Genomic DNA, 21,776 nt, shown 5'->3' with positions numbered 1-21,776 from the left:
ATATAAAAGGCTTGGGAAACGCTTTTGACATGGCAGCTAAGCAAACACACTCATTTTCTGTCTCCATTCCTTCGAACTCGAACAGCAGATACTGTGAACAAAACATCGAAATGTACACAGCGCATGGATATCGAACGAAACACGGTATCTATCTATCTATCTATCTATCTATCTATCTATCTATCTATCTATCTATCTATCTATCTATCTATCTATCTATCTATCTATCTATCTATCTATCTATCTATCTATCTATCTATCTATCTATCTATCTATCTATCTATCTATCTATCTATCTATCTATCTATCTATCTATCTATCTATCTATCTATCTATCTATCTATCTATCTATCTATCTATCTATCTATCTATCTATCTATCTATCTATCTATCTATCTATCTATCTATCTATCTATCTATCTTTGGGTGACAGTGCGCGACGGCCTCGTTAATGGAAACATGGGCACCTTGTGGTACGTCGAGCGTGACGAACACGGCAACCTCTTGCGACTGTGGCTTGAATTTCCAACGTCCACAGCAGACATTGTCGTCCCAGCCAGGACGAAGCACATAACTACCGCGCACCTTCCATAGAATTGAAATGACTGCTCTGGGATGGCGAACCACCACAACCACGACATATGCCTGAAAAATATCTCGTGTAAGAGGGCTCAGCCTGCCACCTACCTGAGAACTGTCAAGAACCCCTTCCACACATGAACACGGGTTCGTGAAACGTGTGTACGTTCTCCTTCATAACGGACAAGCACAAGCACTACATATCGACTTACCGCGGTGTTGGTAATACCTATGTTGCTGTTGGCATCGTTACGTAACTGTCAGCAACTGGTTATATAACACATGTGCGACTCTTCAACAGATGTGTGTGCGTGTACCATTTGGGTCTATCTTTAGCGTCATTTCGCAATTCGCAACGTCTCGCTCAGTGCAAAAAATTACGCAACAGTTACCTCCCCGCCGCATGCTTCGCATTACATCGATTCCCACGGTGCTTGGGATCTGACGAATTTTTTTCTCTGTTTTTTTCCTATCTTTATCTCACTCTCTCTCTATTTCTGTCTTGTTTCTATCTTGTTTTCTCTCTCTCTATTTCTTTGTTTCTCTTTCTTCGATTCTCTTTGATTTTCTTTGATTCTCTTTCATTCTTTATATGCTACACTTTACTCTCTCCCCTTCCCCTTTCTATCCTCCTCACCCACACATCTCTCCTCCTCATGCTTAATTTTTCTTGTAGATGATTATTTTTCTTCCTTTCTAGCAGGAACATGGCCCGTTTTGGGTGCAATCCTGCGCAAAGCAGTGAGCGTGTTGTTTCACGCTATTTTCCACTGCTTACTGCGGTATGGTGAAGTCTGGAGACATGTTTGGGTACAGCGCGAGAACTACGAAGACGGAATAGAACAGAAGGTACACGGACGGACGAGCGCTGTCCGTGTCCCTTCTGTTCTATTCCGTCTTCGTTGTTCTCGCGCTGTACCCAAACATGCTACGGTGCCAACTGGCCCAACTTTGAATACTATTGCAAGTCTGGAGATAATGTCGCCGTAAGAAAGTGCAATTGCACAGCGTGAAAACGAAAGGAAACGAACAGAACCAAGAGAACCGTGCGCTCTCGCTAGCTCTGGTAGCAACGAAATCGCCCGCGGAGGAATCTTAGATTAAGGCACCTTAGATGCTACACGCGCGCCACCACTCGCCGTCACGGATCGGCGTTGCACGCGCCGCATGCTCCGACGCCCGCGTTGTTCCCAGCCCCTGCTACTCTTCCACGGTGGAATCATTGCGATGCGCCTGACTTGCCGACGACGCCCGCTGTTGTGAATAAGGCGCGGAGGTGTGAGAAAGCGGCACGTGTTGGAGACGGTGCAAGGAGGTTGATAAGATTCGCCGCAACCCGGATCGATCTGGTTCACCATCTCGTAAGCCGTGAGAGAGGTTTGACGTAACTTAGTTCTGTGTCATCGATGTCTTCCTTCTTTAGTGCGTACGAGCCGATAGTTACAAGACCAAAGATCATTGAACCGTGCAACCGAGAGATCACGTTACGTTTTATTTAAAAAAAGTAATGACTGACCAGATTTCCTGCGACGGAGATGTGCCGTGCGAGGCGTTTCCGGAAGTGCCGTGGAAAGGTAAATTTTGCTGTTCTTTTCTAATTGTTTTGATTGTAAAAGTCGCAGCGCATTCGTATGAACCCGCGGGAAAGAAGCAACTGACCGTTCTTGCGCGTAGAGCAGGCAAATAAGAGATTTTATTTACAGGCCTGTCAAAATACCATATACGTCTGCCTAATGTCAAACTCAGCTCACTTGCGCTACGTACGTTTGGTATATGAGATCAGCGCATACCCGACGCCGAAGCAGTCAGGTCTCGTCGCAAAATCGCTGTGCTACGGTGCTTGATAGTCAGCATGAGCAACATTGAAATGTGCCTTGTTGGAAGTCGGCCGCGCAGCGTGCTACTATTGCGTTGAACACGCGTAGTGGGAGCCATAGCGTATGTATTTAGAAAAAGTGTAGTGAATAATAACGATTAAGAGATAAACTCATTTACACTCGGCCACTTCTTGTAACAGTTTCACAAGAAGATTAAACATTTGCCATAACGGTAACGCCGGGTGGCGCGTGTCTCATGTTTTTCTCATACGACCCAAAACTACATAAACTAACTCATGTTACCAACCTGTATGCGAGAAAGTCAAAGGAGTGTCCACATAAACACTGATATTGGTTCTTCCTCCATGACGATGGCCGATAACACTGCCACTCGACTGCGTCGTGTACGTCACACAGACTCAAGGTCTTTTTCCTTCGATTCTATTTGGTTCTAAGGTTTTCTTTTTTATTTATACCATTAAGCGAAAGACGAAGCAACAAATGCCAATCTTTACGAACAACGAAGTCGTCCAGGGGAGTTCTGCAATAACTGTAACAATGCTCTGTGCTTACGTTTCTGTAAAATCTGTGTAGGATAACACACGTACAATTTTAACGCGATTGCGTTGAAGAGCTCGTTTCACAGAAATTACGGTGTCGGCATCGGTGTCGGCGTCGTTGGCTGTGAGCGAAAAGTCAGCGTTGGCCGTGACCGAAAAATCGAAAAAGAGGCACATAAAATGAATAATAAAAAGCTTCGGTTTGAATGAGTATCGAACCCAGGCCGTGTGCGTGGCAAGCAGGTGTTCTACCACACAGCTGCCCTATTTCTTGAAACTGCTGCGAAAAAAAGAAAAGACTATATGAATGTCATGTAGTGGAAGGAGTTTCCTTAACGCGTTTAACTTTGAGTGGAAAAAGCGTAGAATCGCGCCAAGAGTCAAAACACTTGAATTGCGCAACGAGTGGGTGTTTTAAAGGCCCGCCTATTACGAAGCGCTCAGACATATTTAATCATCATCATAAACAAAGGCATGAACAAAGTGAGCAGCTGCGTAGGTTTGCTTGTTGCCTTACGAACGCGTAGTGGGCCCTTCGCTATTTCGCAAATGGAAGAATTATGGCGTAGTGGGCACTGCACAACTGTACTTGCAGTCGTTCTAGGATAGTTTGAAACGGCCAGTGTTACGCGCAGAGACATTTGTTTCTTGGCGGCATGGTTGAGGCATGCGCCGAGAATCGAAGCCAGGCTAGCAATTTATAAGGCAATGTGTGCGGGGCCTGATTACGCCATCTCGTTCTGCTCTTGAAGGCGAAGCTCAAGAGTCCTCCAAGTTTTTTTCTCGTTCGAAACGGACTGATCGGGCTCGTTGTGGTAACTTGTTAAAGAGGTTTAAAATATGCTATGAATAAAAACAGCGTCACTCAGACGTAAAAAGGTGATTTGTACATCCACGTTTCTCATCTATGATTGGCTGTAATCACGGTTACATGTCCAGCTCCGAGGCTTCGGCAGAAGTGACAACTATTGGATGTCACGGAAGCGAGTTATTCTTACGCTGAAACCTGTACTGCGAACTCTTTTGACTACATCATAGACTCACGTGATAAGGAATCGATCAAGAAACGTACGTCGTTGTACAAGTGGAAATATTCCTTGCAAGGAGCAAGTCATTCTCTCTTTTTGTGCATTTGGACATGATGAACCGTGATGACACAGCTTTTTGGAGCTTGCAAAATCAGTGCTGCTTTCAATACTTTTGTAGTAACTAATGACATACTTCTGCATTGTAAGCCAGGTGCTCACTCCATTCCATTCAAGAGGCCTTAAATGACGAAGAATCCGCTTTTTATTTCTTACCAGAACTTTGTACTTTGTGCAGATTTAGCCACGAACTAAATTTTAAAGCCTATGACACTTTGTTTTCCACTGTGACTCGTGTTGTACGGAACACACCGGTACAGTGTAGAGTGAGGTCTATATTTGGTGTGCTCTTACGGTACATGCATATTTCATTCTACCCCTATTTTCGCGCCTCTGTGATTTCACCACAGTGTGGCTAACAAACCGCACGTCCGTCTGGTTAAGCTTCCTACGTTTCCTTGATTTTCTTCCTCTTTGGCGGTAATGAAATTACAGTAAATAAAATTACTTTTTGCCGTAATGAGTAATGCAATGAATTATTTTCGTGAGCTGGTAATTCAGTAATGTAGTCAATTACTTCAAGCGAGCAGTTTCAAGAAAAGCATCCACAACTTTCCCAATTACTTTTGTCTAAAATAAGGTGCGTGCGCTTTCCGTATGGCATAAAAATTTGACCAAAAAGGAAAGAAAAATAACAAAGACAAGATAATCTGACTGCACCACCTCGAGCATTGGAAGTTGAACTCTGATATTTCATGTATATATGGTGTACATAAAGTCTACATGAGTTAGTGTATGAATGATGAACTTTTGTTAATTTCGAAAGTAATAGTGATGAAATGTCATTACTCTCGCGCAGCTGTAATTGGCAATGTATTTTATATACACTTAAAACAATTTTATAAAAGTAATTAGTGACGTAACCTAATTGATTCTTAGAAGTAGTCTTAGAAGTAATATTGCCATCTCTGCTCTTTATATATATAGTTTCGTCTCAATCGTTATTACTTGCGCCAGCGTTCCGCTCGCTTATGCTGTTCTAAAATAGTATTTGACACCATGATCTTTAATCAACGATAGCAACAGTGCTGTATGGACCGCTATAGCTAATGTAAATATTTTACGCTATATTCTTCTTATTCTTCTTCTTTACGCTCTATTAAAACACTCCACGATCATGAAAAGCACAACCACAGATATGGCAATAGATATAACATGGTCGCAGAATTAGAAAGGTGAGTTGGGCTAGTTGGTGCGTATTAACTGCAGACATAACTGATTAGCGCAAAAAGAACAGCGGACAAGGTAGAGACGACAGATAGAACGGAGCCTACCTTGTCCGTTTTTTTTTTGCGCTAATCAGCTATGTCTGCAGTTAACATGGTCGCCATATTGTCGTAAACGGAGACTTAGGAGCATCTTGCTGCTCACACTTTGTTGCCCCTTGGGTAATGCTTGCGTTATCTTTACTACATTACCTTTCTTGCGTGTGCGAGGGGCCGCTTTTTATATAGAGGTAGTATAAAGTACATTTGCGTCACACAACCACACGGGCGATAGCATGATAGCATAGTCTCTACCCTCTTTTGAATGGTCCATTTCGTCGTTAAGACATCCGTCGGCTCTTTGGTTGTTGTTCAATTCTTAAAAAGGCAGAATGTACAGATTTGATGCATCAACTTGGATTAATATTGGAGATTTCCCTTTTATAATGTAGTTAAGCGGACGAAAAGTATTGAAGTCTTGAGTGATTTTCTTCCTTTCCTGCTAACATACATAGTGTCTTTTTAGACAATGTATATTTTTTATAATAACGCCGTGACAGAAGACACCTGTAGTCGTTCAGAATAATTCTACTTTGTGGCGGAAATACTTTGCCCCTGCTAAGGTTACGTTAAAATGACACACACACACACACACACACACACACACACACACACACACACACACACACACACACACACACACACACACACACACACACACACACACACACACACACACACACACACACACACACACACACACACACACACACACACACACACACACACGTGTTAGAGAGTGAGAGAGAGATGGGGTTGGGGTAGCGACGCTGACCCGATACATCTTCGAGGTTATAATTAAAAATTGCTATCTAGTATCTATTAGTGGTGTTGACAATTTTGGGCATATGCTCCTTCCCCGCAGAAAAACTCTGGGCCAAAATGTCTCTCAGTTCGAGAGTTCTGGGCAAATCGTGGCGAGTGCTCTACATCGTCTGTGTTCCCTTGCTTCTGCTACCAGTGGCTATTTACGTTGAAGGAAAGGTATACCCTTCGATCTTTCTTGTTTTGTAATAACAAGCGCAATAGGAGGAGTAGGGAAAAGAGAGGGAAATGCGTAGAGGTTAGCCAGGTTAGCAGTTGCATGTGCCGGCTGGCTACCCGGTGCCATAGGTTGGCAAACTCACTCATGAGTCGACTCACTCAGACTCACTCGGACTCAGATCAGGCAGTGAGTCTGAGTTTGAGTGAGTCCGAGTGAGTAATATTTTTGTAAGTTTGAGTCCGAGTGAGTCCGGTTGAAGAAAATTATAGTGAGTCTGAGTCCGAGTGAGTCCAGTTGAGGAAAATATTGGTGAGTCTGAGTACGAGTGAGCCCTAAGCGCAACATATGTTTTTTGAGTGAGTCCGAGTGAGCTCCACCTCTTTTTGCCGAGTTATGGCCCTGTCTACACATATTCAGCGTTGCTATCAGCATTATATCGGCTTATGTTTATACTCAAGTCTATTCACACCTACTTCAGGAGACTAGCATTCATGCGCCACCTCAATATTTATTGATCAGAGGTGTGAGTTAGGGGAAAGGGTGCAATGACCTCCCCCTGCAAACTCTTTCATGGGAAGTTCTTGATAAAAATATCTCGTGTAGGTCGCGTATTTCATAAAAATGTCCTTACTTGATCGATATATGATAATGATGATATATAATTTATGATGACAACTCGTATTTGAAGGTGCAATATCAAAAGGCATATCGTAGAGCACTGATTATGTAAGATACTGGCGTTTAAGAGGATTGACACCATGATCGAAAAAGCTAATTTTATGCCAACGGACTGATGAGTCGACTCACTCAGGCTCACTCAGACTCAGGTGAAGCCTTGAGTCTGAGTCTGAGTGAGTCCGTCTGTGTAATATGTTGGTGAGTGCGGCTGAGAAAAAAGTTAATTGAGTCTTAGTCCCAGTCAGTTAGGTTGAGGAAAGTTTTGATGAGTCTCAGTCCGAGTGAGCTCTCAGAGCAAAATATATTTCTTAAGTGGGCCTGAGTGAGCTCCAATTTTTTTGCCGCCCTATGCCCGGTGCCCTGAAATGCGAAGAAGTGGAAGAGAGAGGCAGGCGCTATATGCTAGGTTAGTAGACAGGGATAAAAATCCATTGATGGAGGACGAAACAAGGCTTGAACGATGCACTGATTGTATGTCTGGACTATTATTTTGTCTCTTTCATCATCACTGTGAGCAGCCCTCACCCGACCTAATCACAGATGAGTTGTTATCATTAGGAAAAGAAAGAGGGCGCTATGTTTTGTTGCTCATAATGACGCAAGTCTCAGTGCCACTAGGAAGGGAGTAGGACAATGAAGAATATAAATCAACGAGGAGATAGCAGCATCCAGGATACGCCGGCTGCAAAGGGTAGGCGATAACAAAGGCACAGAATTACACCCTCTTTCCGACCCCTATTTTTCCACCCCAGAGCAGGGTAGCAAACCGGATCCTAATATCTGGTTAACCTCCCGGCCTTCCTCTTCATCTCTCTCTCTCTCTCAGTGGAAGTAATCTTAGTAATGTGCCGGTTCAAGCCTTCTGAGGTTCTAGTGTTAATGCAGCGAATGTTGCGTAGATATATAATACCTAAGTATTAAAAAAAAAGAAAAAAAAAAGAATGTATTGAAAACGCAACGTCTGCGATGTCTGTTGTACAACGGTCAGTATACTGTTTAGGCGCTAGGGTGATAGGTAGCACCACTGTTACGCTCCGGCAGACTTTACGTTTCTTTATTTCGTCTATGATCGTAGGCGTCTCCAACCTGTGTTTCCATTTTTTTAACGAGCTTTGCGCACGTTGTGTTGTGTAAGTCGGAAGCGTGCAAGAACACTGCGCGTGTGCATTTCGTCCTTTTCTTTGTTTAAATTCTAGTGTACGCATGGTAAACGTTTTCGCAAGGCTAACGTAAGGGTGCAGATATGTATATTTTTTTTATTCGAGAGACTGTCCTTACGCATATCATACTGACGTAATATCCCAGGAGGCGCGTCACACGTAAACAGAATAGTTTATTACGCGCATAAAGTCTAAATAAGGACCGGTGGAATGTTCCTTGTATCCACCCCTGTAAGTCAGCAGGGTGACCGGGACGATGTCCGGTTGCTCAGAGGTGGCGAAGGCGCGCTCGCTCTGAGCCCGGCCACTACCACAGCAAGTGGGTCACTTCCACTGCAGTGATTGAGTGATACAGCACGATCAAAATGGAATTCCCACGCACGTTAATACAGTACACAACGCTTTTGCTTAAATTTCGCCGTGTTCATGCTTGTTTGTCGATATATTTGAAGCGTACCTACAGGTTAAGCGACATTGGCCAGCGGTATTGTTTCTCTTATAAATCCGTCATGCAGGCAGGATGGTGCGCGTACATTCTCCTTTGGATGGCCTTCTACTGGTCGGCCGAAGCGATTCCGTTGGCGGCTACCGCGCTGATGCCCGTCTTTCTATTCCCGTTTTTCGGGATTCTGAATTCACAGAAGGTGGCTGGATTCTACCTCAACGTAAGTGCTGCTTGACTTCTTTTTTGTGTGTGTATTGACTAAAGTCGTCGTCTTTGCTACCTAAGAGATACTAAGAATGAATATGGTGCACTGATATTGAAACAAAGCACGTGAAGTGGAGATAGAGCGCAAGAAATATGCGCAAGTGAAGTACGCGGAGCAGGGACCAAATTGTACTATTTGAATGGTCTTTTACTGTTTCATGACATGTGCATAAAAAAAAAAAAAAAGGCGGCGAAGATATGACGTTGTCGTTAGTGCCGAACATGAAACAAATACTGCAATTTCTGGTGTAATAATCCTTACGACCAAGCTTCAGCCCCGCCATGTGAGTCCCTTGCAGTGGCAACGATTGATGCCCGGTACACTGAAGCTCGGATGGAAGAAACTTCTCTTTCCTAAGCGAGAAGAAATCACTACTTTTCTTCCTTATCATCAAAACTTTTGGAGACAACAATGACGCGCATTTACTTCTTAATTTTCTTGAAAATCAGGCTGCGCGTTCCAATCTGGTATACATTAAAATCGAATAAATTAGCATTTTGGGTTGATGTTGCAGGGCAGAAGCAACAACTTGAGCTTGTAGAGTTGGTTCATGTTGAAGGCGCATTGAAGCAGGGCGATGGGACGGGGACAGAATACATAAGCACGGATGCGTAGGCGCATACTTGTCATGCAGAACCACTGCACAACAACTTTCATAACGACATACAAAAAAAAAAAACATTCCACTTGGGCAACCACAAGGAACAACCGACTGTATTAAGTGTTCGAATTATAGAAACGTTTCTTAATTGCTATTATTTAAGCTATTGGCTCTTCGAGAAGACGAGAAAGCCTGCTTTGTGGCCGTCTTGTTGATCGCGCCAAGTTTGCCGACGGCGGACATATACATAAGAAGGAAGGAAGGAAACAGAAAAAGGAGAAGGCAGGGAGGTTAACCAGAAACACTTCCGGTTGGCTACCCTACACTGGGGGGTCGGGGAAGGGGAATAGAAAGACGAGAAATAGAGAGGAGGAGGAGGAGAAATAGAGCGGAGGAGGAGAAACAACAACAAAAAACAGGCGGGCAAAAATGAAAACAAATGTGACAATAAAACAAGCGCACTGACGCTGGACTGGGCTGTTGGGTAGAACGCCACGCGCTTCCTTTCTTACTTGCTTCCGCGCTAAGAGAATCATGGGACGGACTCTAACTATTATACTAGTACAGGAGTTAAAACTCGTTGCGTTGCCACCATTAGTTTAATCACCTCCTAACCCGCACGCTTACTAGGCATCACGGCTAAAAACATTGTCCCCTCCACCCCTTCTATTGCTTCTGTCGATACTTGTACTGCTGCTGCTATTTTGTACCACGCATTGTTCAAATGCTCTCACCACCAAGCTGCCTCGAACTTGGTTCACTTGTGCATAGTTGGGGGCACCACGCGGGCTACGAGCGACAGCGTATACCTATGCGTACGTTATGTCTCGTGTAGCAAGTAACAACGCTGTATTGCAGATGACGTCGTTAGTATCGTAATTAAGTAGTCTCTGAAAAGTTGGCGCGAGTTCCTCCGCGTCGAGAGGCTGTGGTAGCAATGGGAAAAAAACTCATTGAACTTTATCGATTCTTCGCTTCTCAAATGCCACAGAATGTCTGTAATTAAGGTCAAGTTAAGGAGTTTCTTTGAATTCTTGCTTAAGGAAAATGTATAGGGGATGAAAAGAACTCACATCGTTTTTTTTAGGTTATGGGCAGTGCTTCAGCAACAACAGTGTCGATTCATCGCACCCGTGCAGGAAATCGGCATGGTTATGCTGTGCTCCCTCATTATGGCTGGAGCTGTCGAGACGAGTAACCTGCACAAGAGGATAGCGCTGAAATCATTACTCGCAATAGGAACAAGCAATCTCAGGTAAGTGCAATATTCGTACTGTCCCCTTACAACTTACACTGTCTCCTTTTCATTCAGTCTTTCTCATTGCATCGAATGAACAATGTTTTCACGATATGGTAGGAACTTAACGAAAAAGACGCGAGGCAAACCAAGATTCCATGTTCAAGTCAGATTGATCATCATACCGTTGTAAACCCTCCTGCTTCTGGGATGCGCACATCCCATTTCTTGTCACTTACTCGTATCCACTGCCTCAGAACATATCTAAAATATTTCGTGCGTAGGAATGGCAGGAGCTTAACTTGTGTCTGGTTTTCTGCCTTACACTGTGAGAAGGTGCCATGAAAAAAATAGAGTCAAAAGGGCAGAGAGAGGACTTCTTGCGAGCCTGTTACGCGCCGACTCTTTAAATAGGAGCACAAATCTATGTCGACCTATACTCCAGTAACGTTCTCGCTGCGGTGTAAAGTGCCAGGAAAATAGGACAGATATAGTACATATCTATAATGCATCGGTGGAGTAGTTTCGCTTCGTTCAGTATAAGAGTGGAAGGAAAGAGAAAGGTAGAAGGCAGGGAGGTTGACAAGAAAACAGTATGATCCGATACCCCACGCTCGGAGAATGGCAAAGGGAAGCAGAAAGGAGAGAGTGACGATGAAATGTCAGGTGAGTTCGCTAACACCTGCGGGACTGCGCCACTTAATCAAAGCCGTTCGCACAAGCCCGTCGTCCCCCAAAAGTACAAAAGTGCCTTGTGGAAACGTCACAGCACCACGACTTAACCATAACTGAAGTATAGCTGACCGCGTGCTGCACACACCGCTCACACGTCGTGCTCTTTTGGATGAATATATGCAAGGACAAAATACTATAAAATAAAAAAAATAAACGCGGGAACTAAATCGCAGATTACTTACGGCCGAAGTTTCTCATTTTTTTTTAGCACTGTGCTTTTTGTTTTCAAGTGTTGAATGCCGACAGGTTAACATATAAAAATTCAGAAACAAAGAATTTCATTCATTTTTCCTCTCACGTCATAGAAATGCTTGTAGAGATGCCCCTCAATTACACTGCCACCGGCATGCACCTCGCATAGGTAATAAGAAAAGACGACGTTCGTTCGACTTGCTTGTCACGGATGTCTAGACTCATGCGTATAGGACGCGCTTCTGAAGGCCAAAGCAGCTGTCACCCGAAAGCAGCTGTCAACTCAGTTGGGCGAAAGGAGATACGGCATTGCACAATTGCAGCTGCACGTGGTCACACCCAGCCGGTTCTGTACCGATGACCGTTGCTGATGCCAGCACAGACCGAAGCACGACAATATCGCGTTTCTCCCAAGTACCTCGGACTTCGTATACAATGCTGCCAGATTGCGCAATGTGGCACAATTCCAAACTGAAGCTGTTTCTTTCCCGCGAGCATTTCGGTTCCAAGGACAACTTCTGGCTGTTTTAAATATAACTATGCGTTAATTAATAACTTCCTTGAACTCCAGTTAGGACTGTCTTGAAAACCATCGCGGTGGTCTAGGAATTATGGTGCTGGACTGCTGACCCGAAGGCCGCGGGATCGAATCGCGGCCGCGTTTTCGATTGAGGCGAAAATGTCTGAGGCCCGTGTACTTACATTCAGGAGCGCGTTAAACTCTAGGTGGCTGAAATTTCCGGAGCCATCCACTACGGCGTCCCTCATAATCATATCGTGGTTCTGGCATGTTAAACCTCGACATTTATTAGGACTGGCTTGAAAGAATCCTGAGGGGCTGCATGCTTCAATAATAAATCCCAGCCATATTCTTAAACCTTTTAGGAATGGCGATACACATTGCAACTTTCGTTTTTTTCGCTGGCCACGCGACTATGCAAAAATGGCAATAACCATGGCACATTTCCTTACGAACTGTCCTTGCGCGCGAACTTTGTTTATACGAGTCCTGCTGTTGCTGCGTAAAGGAACGTGAGTTCAAGTAGCAGCTCCGAAAGTTATTTTGCAAAGTTGCTTGCACATCTATTTAGGTTGCTGCTGGGATTCATGCTGGTCACTATGGCGCTCTCCGTGTGGATACCAAATACAGCGTCCACTTCAATTATGGCGCCAATCGTCATTGCGGTCGTTGACCTCGTGCAGACCGCTTCATCATCCGTGGAAGACGACGAAGAAAGTACGCATCGCAAACTTTCTTTCAGCTAAACTAGAAAAAAAAATGCGATCACTATGACAATGTGTAGGAGCACTGTCTAAGGAGGCCCTAATTGCAATTCTTCTGCATCAATGCATCGAGTAGCGGTCTTTCATCTAATTTTTAACACGAAAGTGTTTTATGCCGGGGTCCACCAAGACTTCAGTGACGTATTTCCGTCACGGAAATGACGTTGCAAAAATATGCACAATCAGATGGCAAAGAAAAAAAGGTACCGCCAACGGGCATCGAACCCACGACCGCTCGGCCCGCAACAGCAGATGCCGGGCACGCTATCCACTGCGCCACGGTCACAAACTCTGGAGGCTTTACGAACGCGCCTTTTATATCTACCACTCTCCCGGTCGGCTGGGTGGTGTTGACCTCTGGGAGTGGTAAGGTAAAGTAATTCGTCATTGCTGCGTCCTCCGCGACTAGCACCTGCAACGCGTTACGCGTCCTCCCGTTCGGCGCGTTTTCAATACAAGCTGAATTTTGTTAATGCCTTAACACACCGCGAGGTGGCGACCTTTGCCCAAGCGTCGTAAAAGCGTCGGCCTCGCTCAGCATCACGTTAATACAAACCAAAAATAGCTCTGCGACGCGCGCCTGCCTCACCTGGCTGTAACACTGCGTTCCATGCTCACGCGCTCGCCCTGAGAAAAATCGCGGCCGGGCTACCGGGGCGGCACGACGCGCTTTGCGTTTCCCTCTAGTCCGGCCGTGGTGTTCAATCACATTTTAACATGCCGCGGGATGGCGACCAAGTTCTGCGTTCAATATGCGACGCTTTTCTGGCTATCGCACCTCGTTTTCTGATTACGCTTTCACCGTCAACTACTACAGCTACCACAAGGGTTTGTTTAATCATTTAACATGGACGTTAGTCGTCGGGATGGAGATGTACCACCAATCATCAAAGTCGATGCATACACGTTAAAGGGCACCATTAGCTGCCAGACATCTATACACAGTGTGCAAACTCTCTTATATGAATGTACAGTAAACATTCAATTACTTCTGTGAGGGCACGCTTTACTTTCGTGTTATTCCGATTCCTATGACGGAGGGATCAACCGTGTTTTTTTTATTTTTATCATTATTATTTGTTGACTAACGGGTAATTTTGTTGTGACAATGTAGGTGGCCAAACGTGTCATTTAAAGCCTGCCTCTGAATATTTTTATATGAGCTATTATATCAGTATTTCGCAGTAAAACTTCACTAATGTAAAACAGCCGTCCACTCATCAAGCTCAGACCAACAATATAAAATGCGTGTGCGTCTGCTGCATTTGAAATTATACTTGACTATATTTAAGCCGTAACTCACGCTCCAGTGCACCATAGGAGCTCGCAAAATAAATTAGGCATGTAGGCCTGAGCCCACAGTCGCAGATTAATTCAACCCTGTAATTAGACAGCCATTGGGCTAAAGAAATAGCGGAAGGCTAGCTATATAAAAAAGTGTACTTTTATTTGGTTGAGCAAACGAAAAGGTGAACTCGTGATATTTGATAATACCTAGAATGTGCTTTCAGCCCAACAACTTCTCAAGCGTATGTCTGCGGCTTCCTTCGATCGGCATTTAGCCGTAATCAACCTCAATGGGAATACCTAGATCGGGGCCTCCTATCTAGTACATTGGAATAAAAGAATTGCTTTTTAACGATGTATGCCTCACTGATCTTGATTAAGTTGGTTACATTTAATGTAATATTAAATCTAGTAACTGAATCAGATGTTCTTCATTGTAGCCGCTAATTAAAAAAAAAACATTCCTTAATATGGCTTAATTTCAAACAGTTCCTGTTAGTAACGCTATACGTTTGTAAATAAAAATAAAACGGTATCACAAGTATGCGAAATTTTCTCAATTATACAGTATATCTAAAGCGGTGAAAATTGTAATATAACACACCGCTATGAAATATACGACGAACTTTCGTGCCTTTGATTCACAATATAGGTGTGACCATTGTGCGGATTTCACGTAAACCGGAAGCTCATATATCACATTTGTACACTTTAGGTGCATTGTTTGATGAATGGGCAGAAATGAGATATCTGTGTTTAGTGGATAGTTAGAGATTTGTGAAACTTCGCACTCCTCTCTTTTTAACGTATCAACTTTAGAGCGTTTCAGATTTAATTAGATGTGTCGAAATGAATATTCTGTTTGCTGGTATGGCCAGAATTTGCCTTTCTCTATCGAATGCAGCGAAGTTCATCAAAGGCCAGCAATTATTAAACGGGAATTTCGTCTGCATGTTCGCTGCATTACTACGGAACCGATCAATAGGATGCAAGGTCAGGCGTGTTGAGGCCTTACAAGTACTGCTAGCATGCCGCCTCGATCAACGCATGTACAAGATTTTGGAGCCTTACAAGCGTTCTACATATACAGAGAAAAACGGTCGTACACAATGTGTTGGCCTTCGCTCAAATGAAGTTCTAAACGGCGCTTTAAGCGATGTTGTAGATGCTTTTAGAAGCCATAGTAAGAAATTTGCTATAAAGCTGCTCAGTCAACGCGCTCGCAGAAGTTCATTAAGGAAGCCCCAAATAATGAACCTTGTCTGCTTTAGGTCATGCGTCTGAATGCCTTAACAAGGGCAAGGACAGTGCTTCAGCGCCACAGAGCAAACTTTCAAGGTTAGTAAGTTTTCACTGTATCTTGCCACAGACATGACATACAACTACCGCAAACGATTTCGTGTGCCATCACCGGTTTAAATTAATAATGTCGAACTTGGCCACTAAAATCGCATTCAGAAGCTAATGCAGAAACTTCTCAATGTATTCACCATTGCGAAAGGCCACTGAAAACTTTCCTAAAGCTGGCCAAGAATGTTGTTTGCTCTAACTTAGGTACGACACACTCTGATGTCAACTCTGAGTGAACATCGTGTTCTTCGCTCCGAAAATTAAGAAGCCAATGGAAAGAATACTGCCACACCTAAATTGTTTAAGTTTTCCGTGACCACCATGGCAGTGCAGCGCCTATGACGCTCCGCTGCTTAGAAAGGCGTCGCGGATTCAATACCTCCGCGGAGGGTGCGGAATCTAAACGTATTCGTGTGCGATGCGTGGAATACACGCCAAAGGAGCCCAGGCGGTCTAAATTTACTCGCAGCTCTCCATTATATGGCACGCTTCATAAGGGAATGGCGGTATTACCTGGTGAAATTTTAAGAGAGAGAAGGAAAGACAGGTAGGTTATACCGGTTAACCAGACGCACGTCTGGTTTGCTACCCTGCAGTAGTGTAAGGAAAGAAATGCTATGGAAAGAGACATAGAATGGAAGAAGGAGAGAAAGGATAGCACTAGCGGCACGCACACTTGTAGGTGCTCATGGAATGCGCAGGTGATGGCAGGGACCTGTAGGCATTAAGTTCAATCGGAACGCCTTCGTCGCCTTCTGCGTCAATTGGTGCACACAGCTATAATCCGGAAATTTAGGGTTCTGAAAACGCCCTCGATACCAGTAGGTTGGGTGATATCCAGAGCAGGCATCGTTTGCGACTGTAACTAGCGCAACTGCACAGGACGTGTGCAATGGTCCTTTCGGACCCGCTAGTAACATGTACGCATGTCCGCCGTTCCAATGCACAACTAGCATGCCTTCGTGAATACAACCCCCCATAAAAAGACGGCATAGTAACGTTACTTAAAAAAAGGATCAGGATTATGTGGGACTCTATTGAAGACTACGAGATATCCAGTAGGTGTTCGTGAATGTCCGAGCCCGAAAATGATGTCTACCACTGCCACAGCTTTTTTTGGTGGCATCGGAACCACTCAAGTTCCTTCGTTGGCTGAGCGGCAGTGTCGTTGGTTTGGTATTGTGCCATTAATATCTGTATGACCTGCAAGCTACTGAAATACTATTTACCTATTTAAAAATGTACATATACGTTTTTAGAGCCCGCAATTTAATGTCTCGTACTTTCTGCCTATCGAACTTCTGCCGCACTGTCACTATTATCATGCCATCGCTTGGCGCGTGGCACGCTTATCCGAATTTTCGGACAATCGTCGCTATAATAATACAGCAAGAGAGGGATGTTTAATAAGATTGTATCGTCGACGAGACAACTTTTCTTAAATCACAAATCTAATGAAATCGAGCGTTTGCATTGAACTGTATGATGATGGGTTCATAAATGGCGAACGAACTTTAACCGTAAGTTCAAATTCAAATATTGAAATCGGTGCTTTACGCTATTGATCTATATGTGAACATCGATTTTTTTCATCTAAGCGTTAGGCTGTTGAAGAGGCATACCTCCTGTTCTCTCTTTGCACATGCTCTCGAGAGGAGTAATCCCACACGAATTACACCTGTGGTATTGCACTCGATGCAAGACAAGGAGCGGGTCAGGAAAAGAAAGAAGAAATGAGCGTGGTACTGTACGCTTGATACTGAGGTACAATCGACACGTTTACACACAAACGGTTGCTGTATCATTATTACACAAACGGTTGCTGCCTGCAACTAAACACGCGTGACAATATGCTCAAAGAACGCTACAGTTCTCCCCACACTGACTTCCACAAAATAATTTCAAAATCTAGCTGTTCAATCATGCTATATGGCGTAATATCCTACTGTTGTTGTCCCTGAGTTATTCCAAAACTAGCAAGCACACATTCATTGAAATCAGTCGCTTCAGTAACCCGCCGCGGTGGTTTAGTGGTTATGGTGGTCGACTGCTGACCCGCAGGTCGCTGGATCGAATCCGGGCCGCGCCGGCCGCGTTTTCGATGGAGGCGAAAATGTTTGAGTCTCGTGCGCTTACATTTAGGTGCACGTTAAAGAATCCCATGTGATCGAAATTTCCGAAGCCCTCCCTTAAGGCGTCTCTCATAATCATATCGTGGTTTTGGCACGTTAAATCCCATCAATTATTTATTAGTATGTTCAGTGATACTATATAAATCATGCTACATACTGGATTAAGTTATCACGACTGTACTGACTTCAACTTCGGAGCGCCGATATTGCTTCATTTATTTGCACTGTCCTTCTGTTTGCTCAAGCGCGATCCAGAGAAAACCAAACAAACTTAAATTTTTATCAGTTTTTCTTTGGCGGAAATCCTTGGGCTGGCTATAGGACAACTCACAAATCCCGGACCGCTATGAATCAATGAGATTGACCAGTGGCCGTTTCTATCAAAGTGTTCAAAAAGTGTGGGACGTAACAAAATTTAAGTTCAGTTTCTTCTCTGCATTCACCATATTTCCTCTGCACAGTGCTCAAGCTGCACGACAGAAGACGTTGCTGACGACGATGCTGCTATCAGTGGCGTACGCTGCCAACATTGGAAGCACGGGATCACCCATAGGCACTGGTCCCAACTTAGTCCTCAAGGATCTTATCGACGAGTAAGTATGCGTAAAGACAGTGATAACCGTAGATAAAAAAAGTGTTATGAAAGCGTTTTTGTCGCATGAGAGCTGCTACCTATAAGTTCAACAATATATTCGTAGAGTGTTCGTTTCTGTTTCCACCCCTTACCAGTTTGCATCACAGATTAAAAAGACGATAGTAATACATGCCAAAGTTTATGCTATACAAGATAATGTTTTGTGGCATCAATTGTGCATACGAGACGTGAGAAATTAGAAATTGAAGTTAGTATTTCACAATACTGACCAAACGTACGCGCCAGATTATGAGAATATGTGTAAACTGCGCAACTAGCGTAGAAAACAGCAGTTAAACACTTGGATAAGACGCTTGGCTCTGTCATGTGTGTTACACGAAACACTTCCTTATTTTGTTATTACGTTTCCTAAATGTTCGCAAAACTGCGTTTATCTTCAGTAGTCTTTTAATTTGTATCGACATGATTCTTTTCAGCAATGACTGTGCTAAAATGTTTGCCGCAGTAGTTATTCGTTGATGGACATTTCTGTTGAGAACTTCACATAGGATCGGCAAGCTCTTCCCTACTGAAACGTTCCATATACCACACGAATATTTTCATGTTTTTCGTATGATTGCGGGCAACATATCAATTCCATATATGTTTTTTTTTTTACATCATAGATATGTTTCCATCAAACTAATATAGAAGTATCGAAATGGCATACAACAGAATGTTTCAGTGCGGTAGCCTGTCACGCTCTATATAATCAATCGACCTTAAGCAAAACTGCCGTTAATGAAGTGTTGTCCTTTTTGAGCAGAATGTTCCCGAGTTCGACGGAGGTCTCTTTCGCTTCCTGGATGCTGTACAACATACCAACGATGATTCTGTGTGTTCTCGTCGCTTGGGCCTACCTACTGCTGTCTTCCATCAGAACAATGTAAGATAACGCGATGTCGCCGCAGCCTCAGCTTGCGTGTAATTCCATTAGATATTAATTTCTTTAACTAAAGATCCGGAGCCTGTCGTTGCAGGACATCTTGTTAAACAGCAAAAATTGTTTCAGTGAAGAAGAGCATTGCCACATATCGCTGTGTTCGACAACGTGACACTCACAACTACTCCTTCAAAGGGGTTAATGCAGTCGATAAGTCAGAACCTTTCGTCGTGAAACTGACGCAAATCTATTGCGGGGTTCTTATGAATGCTATGCGGCTCGGTGCTCATATTGCTGTATCATGCGTCATTTCCCATGTCATCGCTTTGCTTGGCGTATGCGCATTATCGACATTTGCCTAATAATAAGTCCTCTCTATCAGTGTAAACTCAGTATTAAAGTTTATTTACCAGTCATAAGTGTCCTGTCTAAGATAATATGTAAGGTTATGAATTATGGAGTAGCAGACAGGCTGCTTCGGAAGGTGGATAGCCGTGATACAGTAACTATGTAGCCGCTGTTGACACGCATGTTTCGCTTTTTAACCATTGGCTACGTAATCGTCTTCCTCTGTTTCAGGCGCAGCTCAAGCCGTTCTACGGCCCAGGAGAAAGTGCGAGAAGAGATTGCCAGGCGATACAACGAGCTTGGGCCGCTTAGGTACAGCTTGCTTGAATTAATAAATACTCTAACGTGCATTCATATTGGCCACGAATAGGTCAATAGAATGCTTTTAAGGATTGCGTACGTTGCTGTTATCGAGTAAGCTTTTGTAACGATGCCATATCGATTTTGGCTTAGCCAATTGAGTAAAGCTTGATGGGATTCGCAAATCCAGTATGGTGTTCGTATATAACCATACCGCATGAAGGAAAGTAGTCCTTACCAGGTTGTTTAGAAGTACCGACTTTCGGATCGATCATATGCAAAACTAAAGAGTTTACTTGGATCTTTCTATATAGAGCCCCTACATCACTATACTTTTTGTAATGATATTTTAAAAGTAATTTGGAAATATGCAAAACTTTTACAGTCCTTCCTAGAAAGGTAGAGGAACGGTAAAAATATTAATTGATTTGTGCACTAGAATTTGAGTAATCCTGTGTCAGATACAGTTCCCAACAATTACCGTGCTTGTAATGTCGATTTGCACAAATCTGGAGTGTTCTGTACAATAACCGTGAAGTCCACTTAAGAAATTAATTTCTGCGTGGCGTGTTTAAACCGACGACATTACGCAATGCACACTATTGAATTCAACGCTTTTTTCTCTCACTGCAGCGTGGTGACAACAGTACATTCGGAACAATCGCACGTGTTACGCAGTCGGACTGATAAGACTACGATGCTTCCTACACTAGAAAGCACACGACACTCATTAATTGATTTTGTCCTAAAAAGAGTGCTGCGCGTGGTTGCTTCAGCATCGAAATAACTTTGCTTACTTCCATTCCATAAACCTGAAGACTATAAGCCGGTCGTTGGCTGCCATGAAAATGGCGCTTAATTCGTGCGAAAGTCTTGCATTCTAGTTCGCACAAAATATAGATTTACTTAGTGAGTGAAGGTCAACGTCTTACCTTACTCACAGTCCTTTGTTTTATGGGGTTCCCAGCTTTCCGGAGGTGTGTGTCATGTTCCTGATGGTAATGATGATCTTGCTTTGGGTTACCATGGAGCCACTGCTTCTTCCTGGATGGGTGGATCTTCTACCATTCGGAAAGTAAAACAACCCTTTCGTACCTTCGTTAAGAGCTGGCAATAAGGCCTCATTAGCGTCTTCGCGTACGTATTTGTATTGAGCATTAGCCTCAACAAAACGCATGAAATAAGTCGAAATGTATATCCATGCAATGTATTATGACAAGGCTATTTGAATAATCTACTACGCAATATAATGCGTGAGATTCTATGATGGCACTGAATGAGTCGTCTTGTAGGACTTAGAAGAGATTAAGTATGGAGTGTGTTAATAAACTATTTAGCATCATTGTGAAGTTGATTACTTCTTACAGCTCTTACAATAACTGTCATCATTTAATTGTGAGACTTCCCGCGAATATGCCCGATCAGCTGACGTGCTCTCCGCCTTCTCATCTATTCCTTCCAGGTTAAATCAGTTGATGGCGTTGTTCTTTATGAAACAACTTATTTTCTTTCTCAGAGATTGTAGCTACGACAGTGTCTACACCCAGCACCTAAGACCCTATTTTGTGAACTATCCCAGTAACAATAGCGTACATTTGTTCTGTCGACATTCATACTATGTAACTCTCACGTTCCTTAAAAAAAGGCTGTCTCGCATGTCACTTACCTTAATCGGTTCAACTTGGACCGTCTATGTCCATTGTAGCAGACAAATAACATGAACGGACCATCCAGGCTACTCATGCTACAAAGCTTCGTGTATGTATTGTTCGAGATCGGCTGTAAAATACAACGGCGCCGGTTAAAATTCCCTAGAATAACTATTTGATGCCACATCAGATAACTAAGATTAACATTCTTTACATAGAGATTCTGCAAATAGGAAGCACCGTCA

At 43.5% G+C, this 21,776-nt stretch overlaps 1 protein-coding gene across 1 annotated transcript in view; it reads left to right on the top strand.

Moving 5' to 3' along the window:
- Window positions 1–1,845: 1,845 nt before the first annotated feature.
- LOC119391273 (solute carrier family 13 member 5) overlaps window positions 1,846–21,776 on the top strand; it is a 30,241-nt gene continuing 10,310 nt past the window's right edge. The window contains exons 1-10 of the mRNA XM_037658951.2: window positions 1,846–2,153; window positions 6,232–6,350; window positions 8,705–8,854; window positions 10,640–10,755; window positions 12,756–12,901; window positions 15,507–15,573; window positions 18,179–18,310; window positions 19,118–19,237; window positions 19,814–19,894; window positions 20,850–20,957. Of these exons, the coding sequence (XP_037514879.1) occupies window positions 2,087–2,153; window positions 6,232–6,350; window positions 8,705–8,854; window positions 10,640–10,755; window positions 12,756–12,901; window positions 15,507–15,573; window positions 18,179–18,310; window positions 19,118–19,237; window positions 19,814–19,894; window positions 20,850–20,957 (1,106 nt within the window). The 5' untranslated portion in view covers window positions 1,846–2,086. The remainder of the gene's footprint in view (window positions 2,154–6,231; window positions 6,351–8,704; window positions 8,855–10,639; window positions 10,756–12,755; window positions 12,902–15,506; window positions 15,574–18,178; window positions 18,311–19,117; window positions 19,238–19,813; window positions 19,895–20,849; window positions 20,958–21,776) is intronic.

The sequence above is a fragment of the Rhipicephalus sanguineus genome, chromosome 4 (genome assembly GCF_013339695.2).
Source record: "Rhipicephalus sanguineus isolate Rsan-2018 chromosome 4, BIME_Rsan_1.4, whole genome shotgun sequence".
In the NCBI taxonomy this organism is placed as follows: domain Eukaryota; kingdom Metazoa; phylum Arthropoda; class Arachnida; order Ixodida; family Ixodidae; genus Rhipicephalus; species Rhipicephalus sanguineus.
The sequence above is the reverse complement of the archived record's forward strand: the minus strand, read 5'-3'. Positions and strand labels throughout refer to the sequence as shown.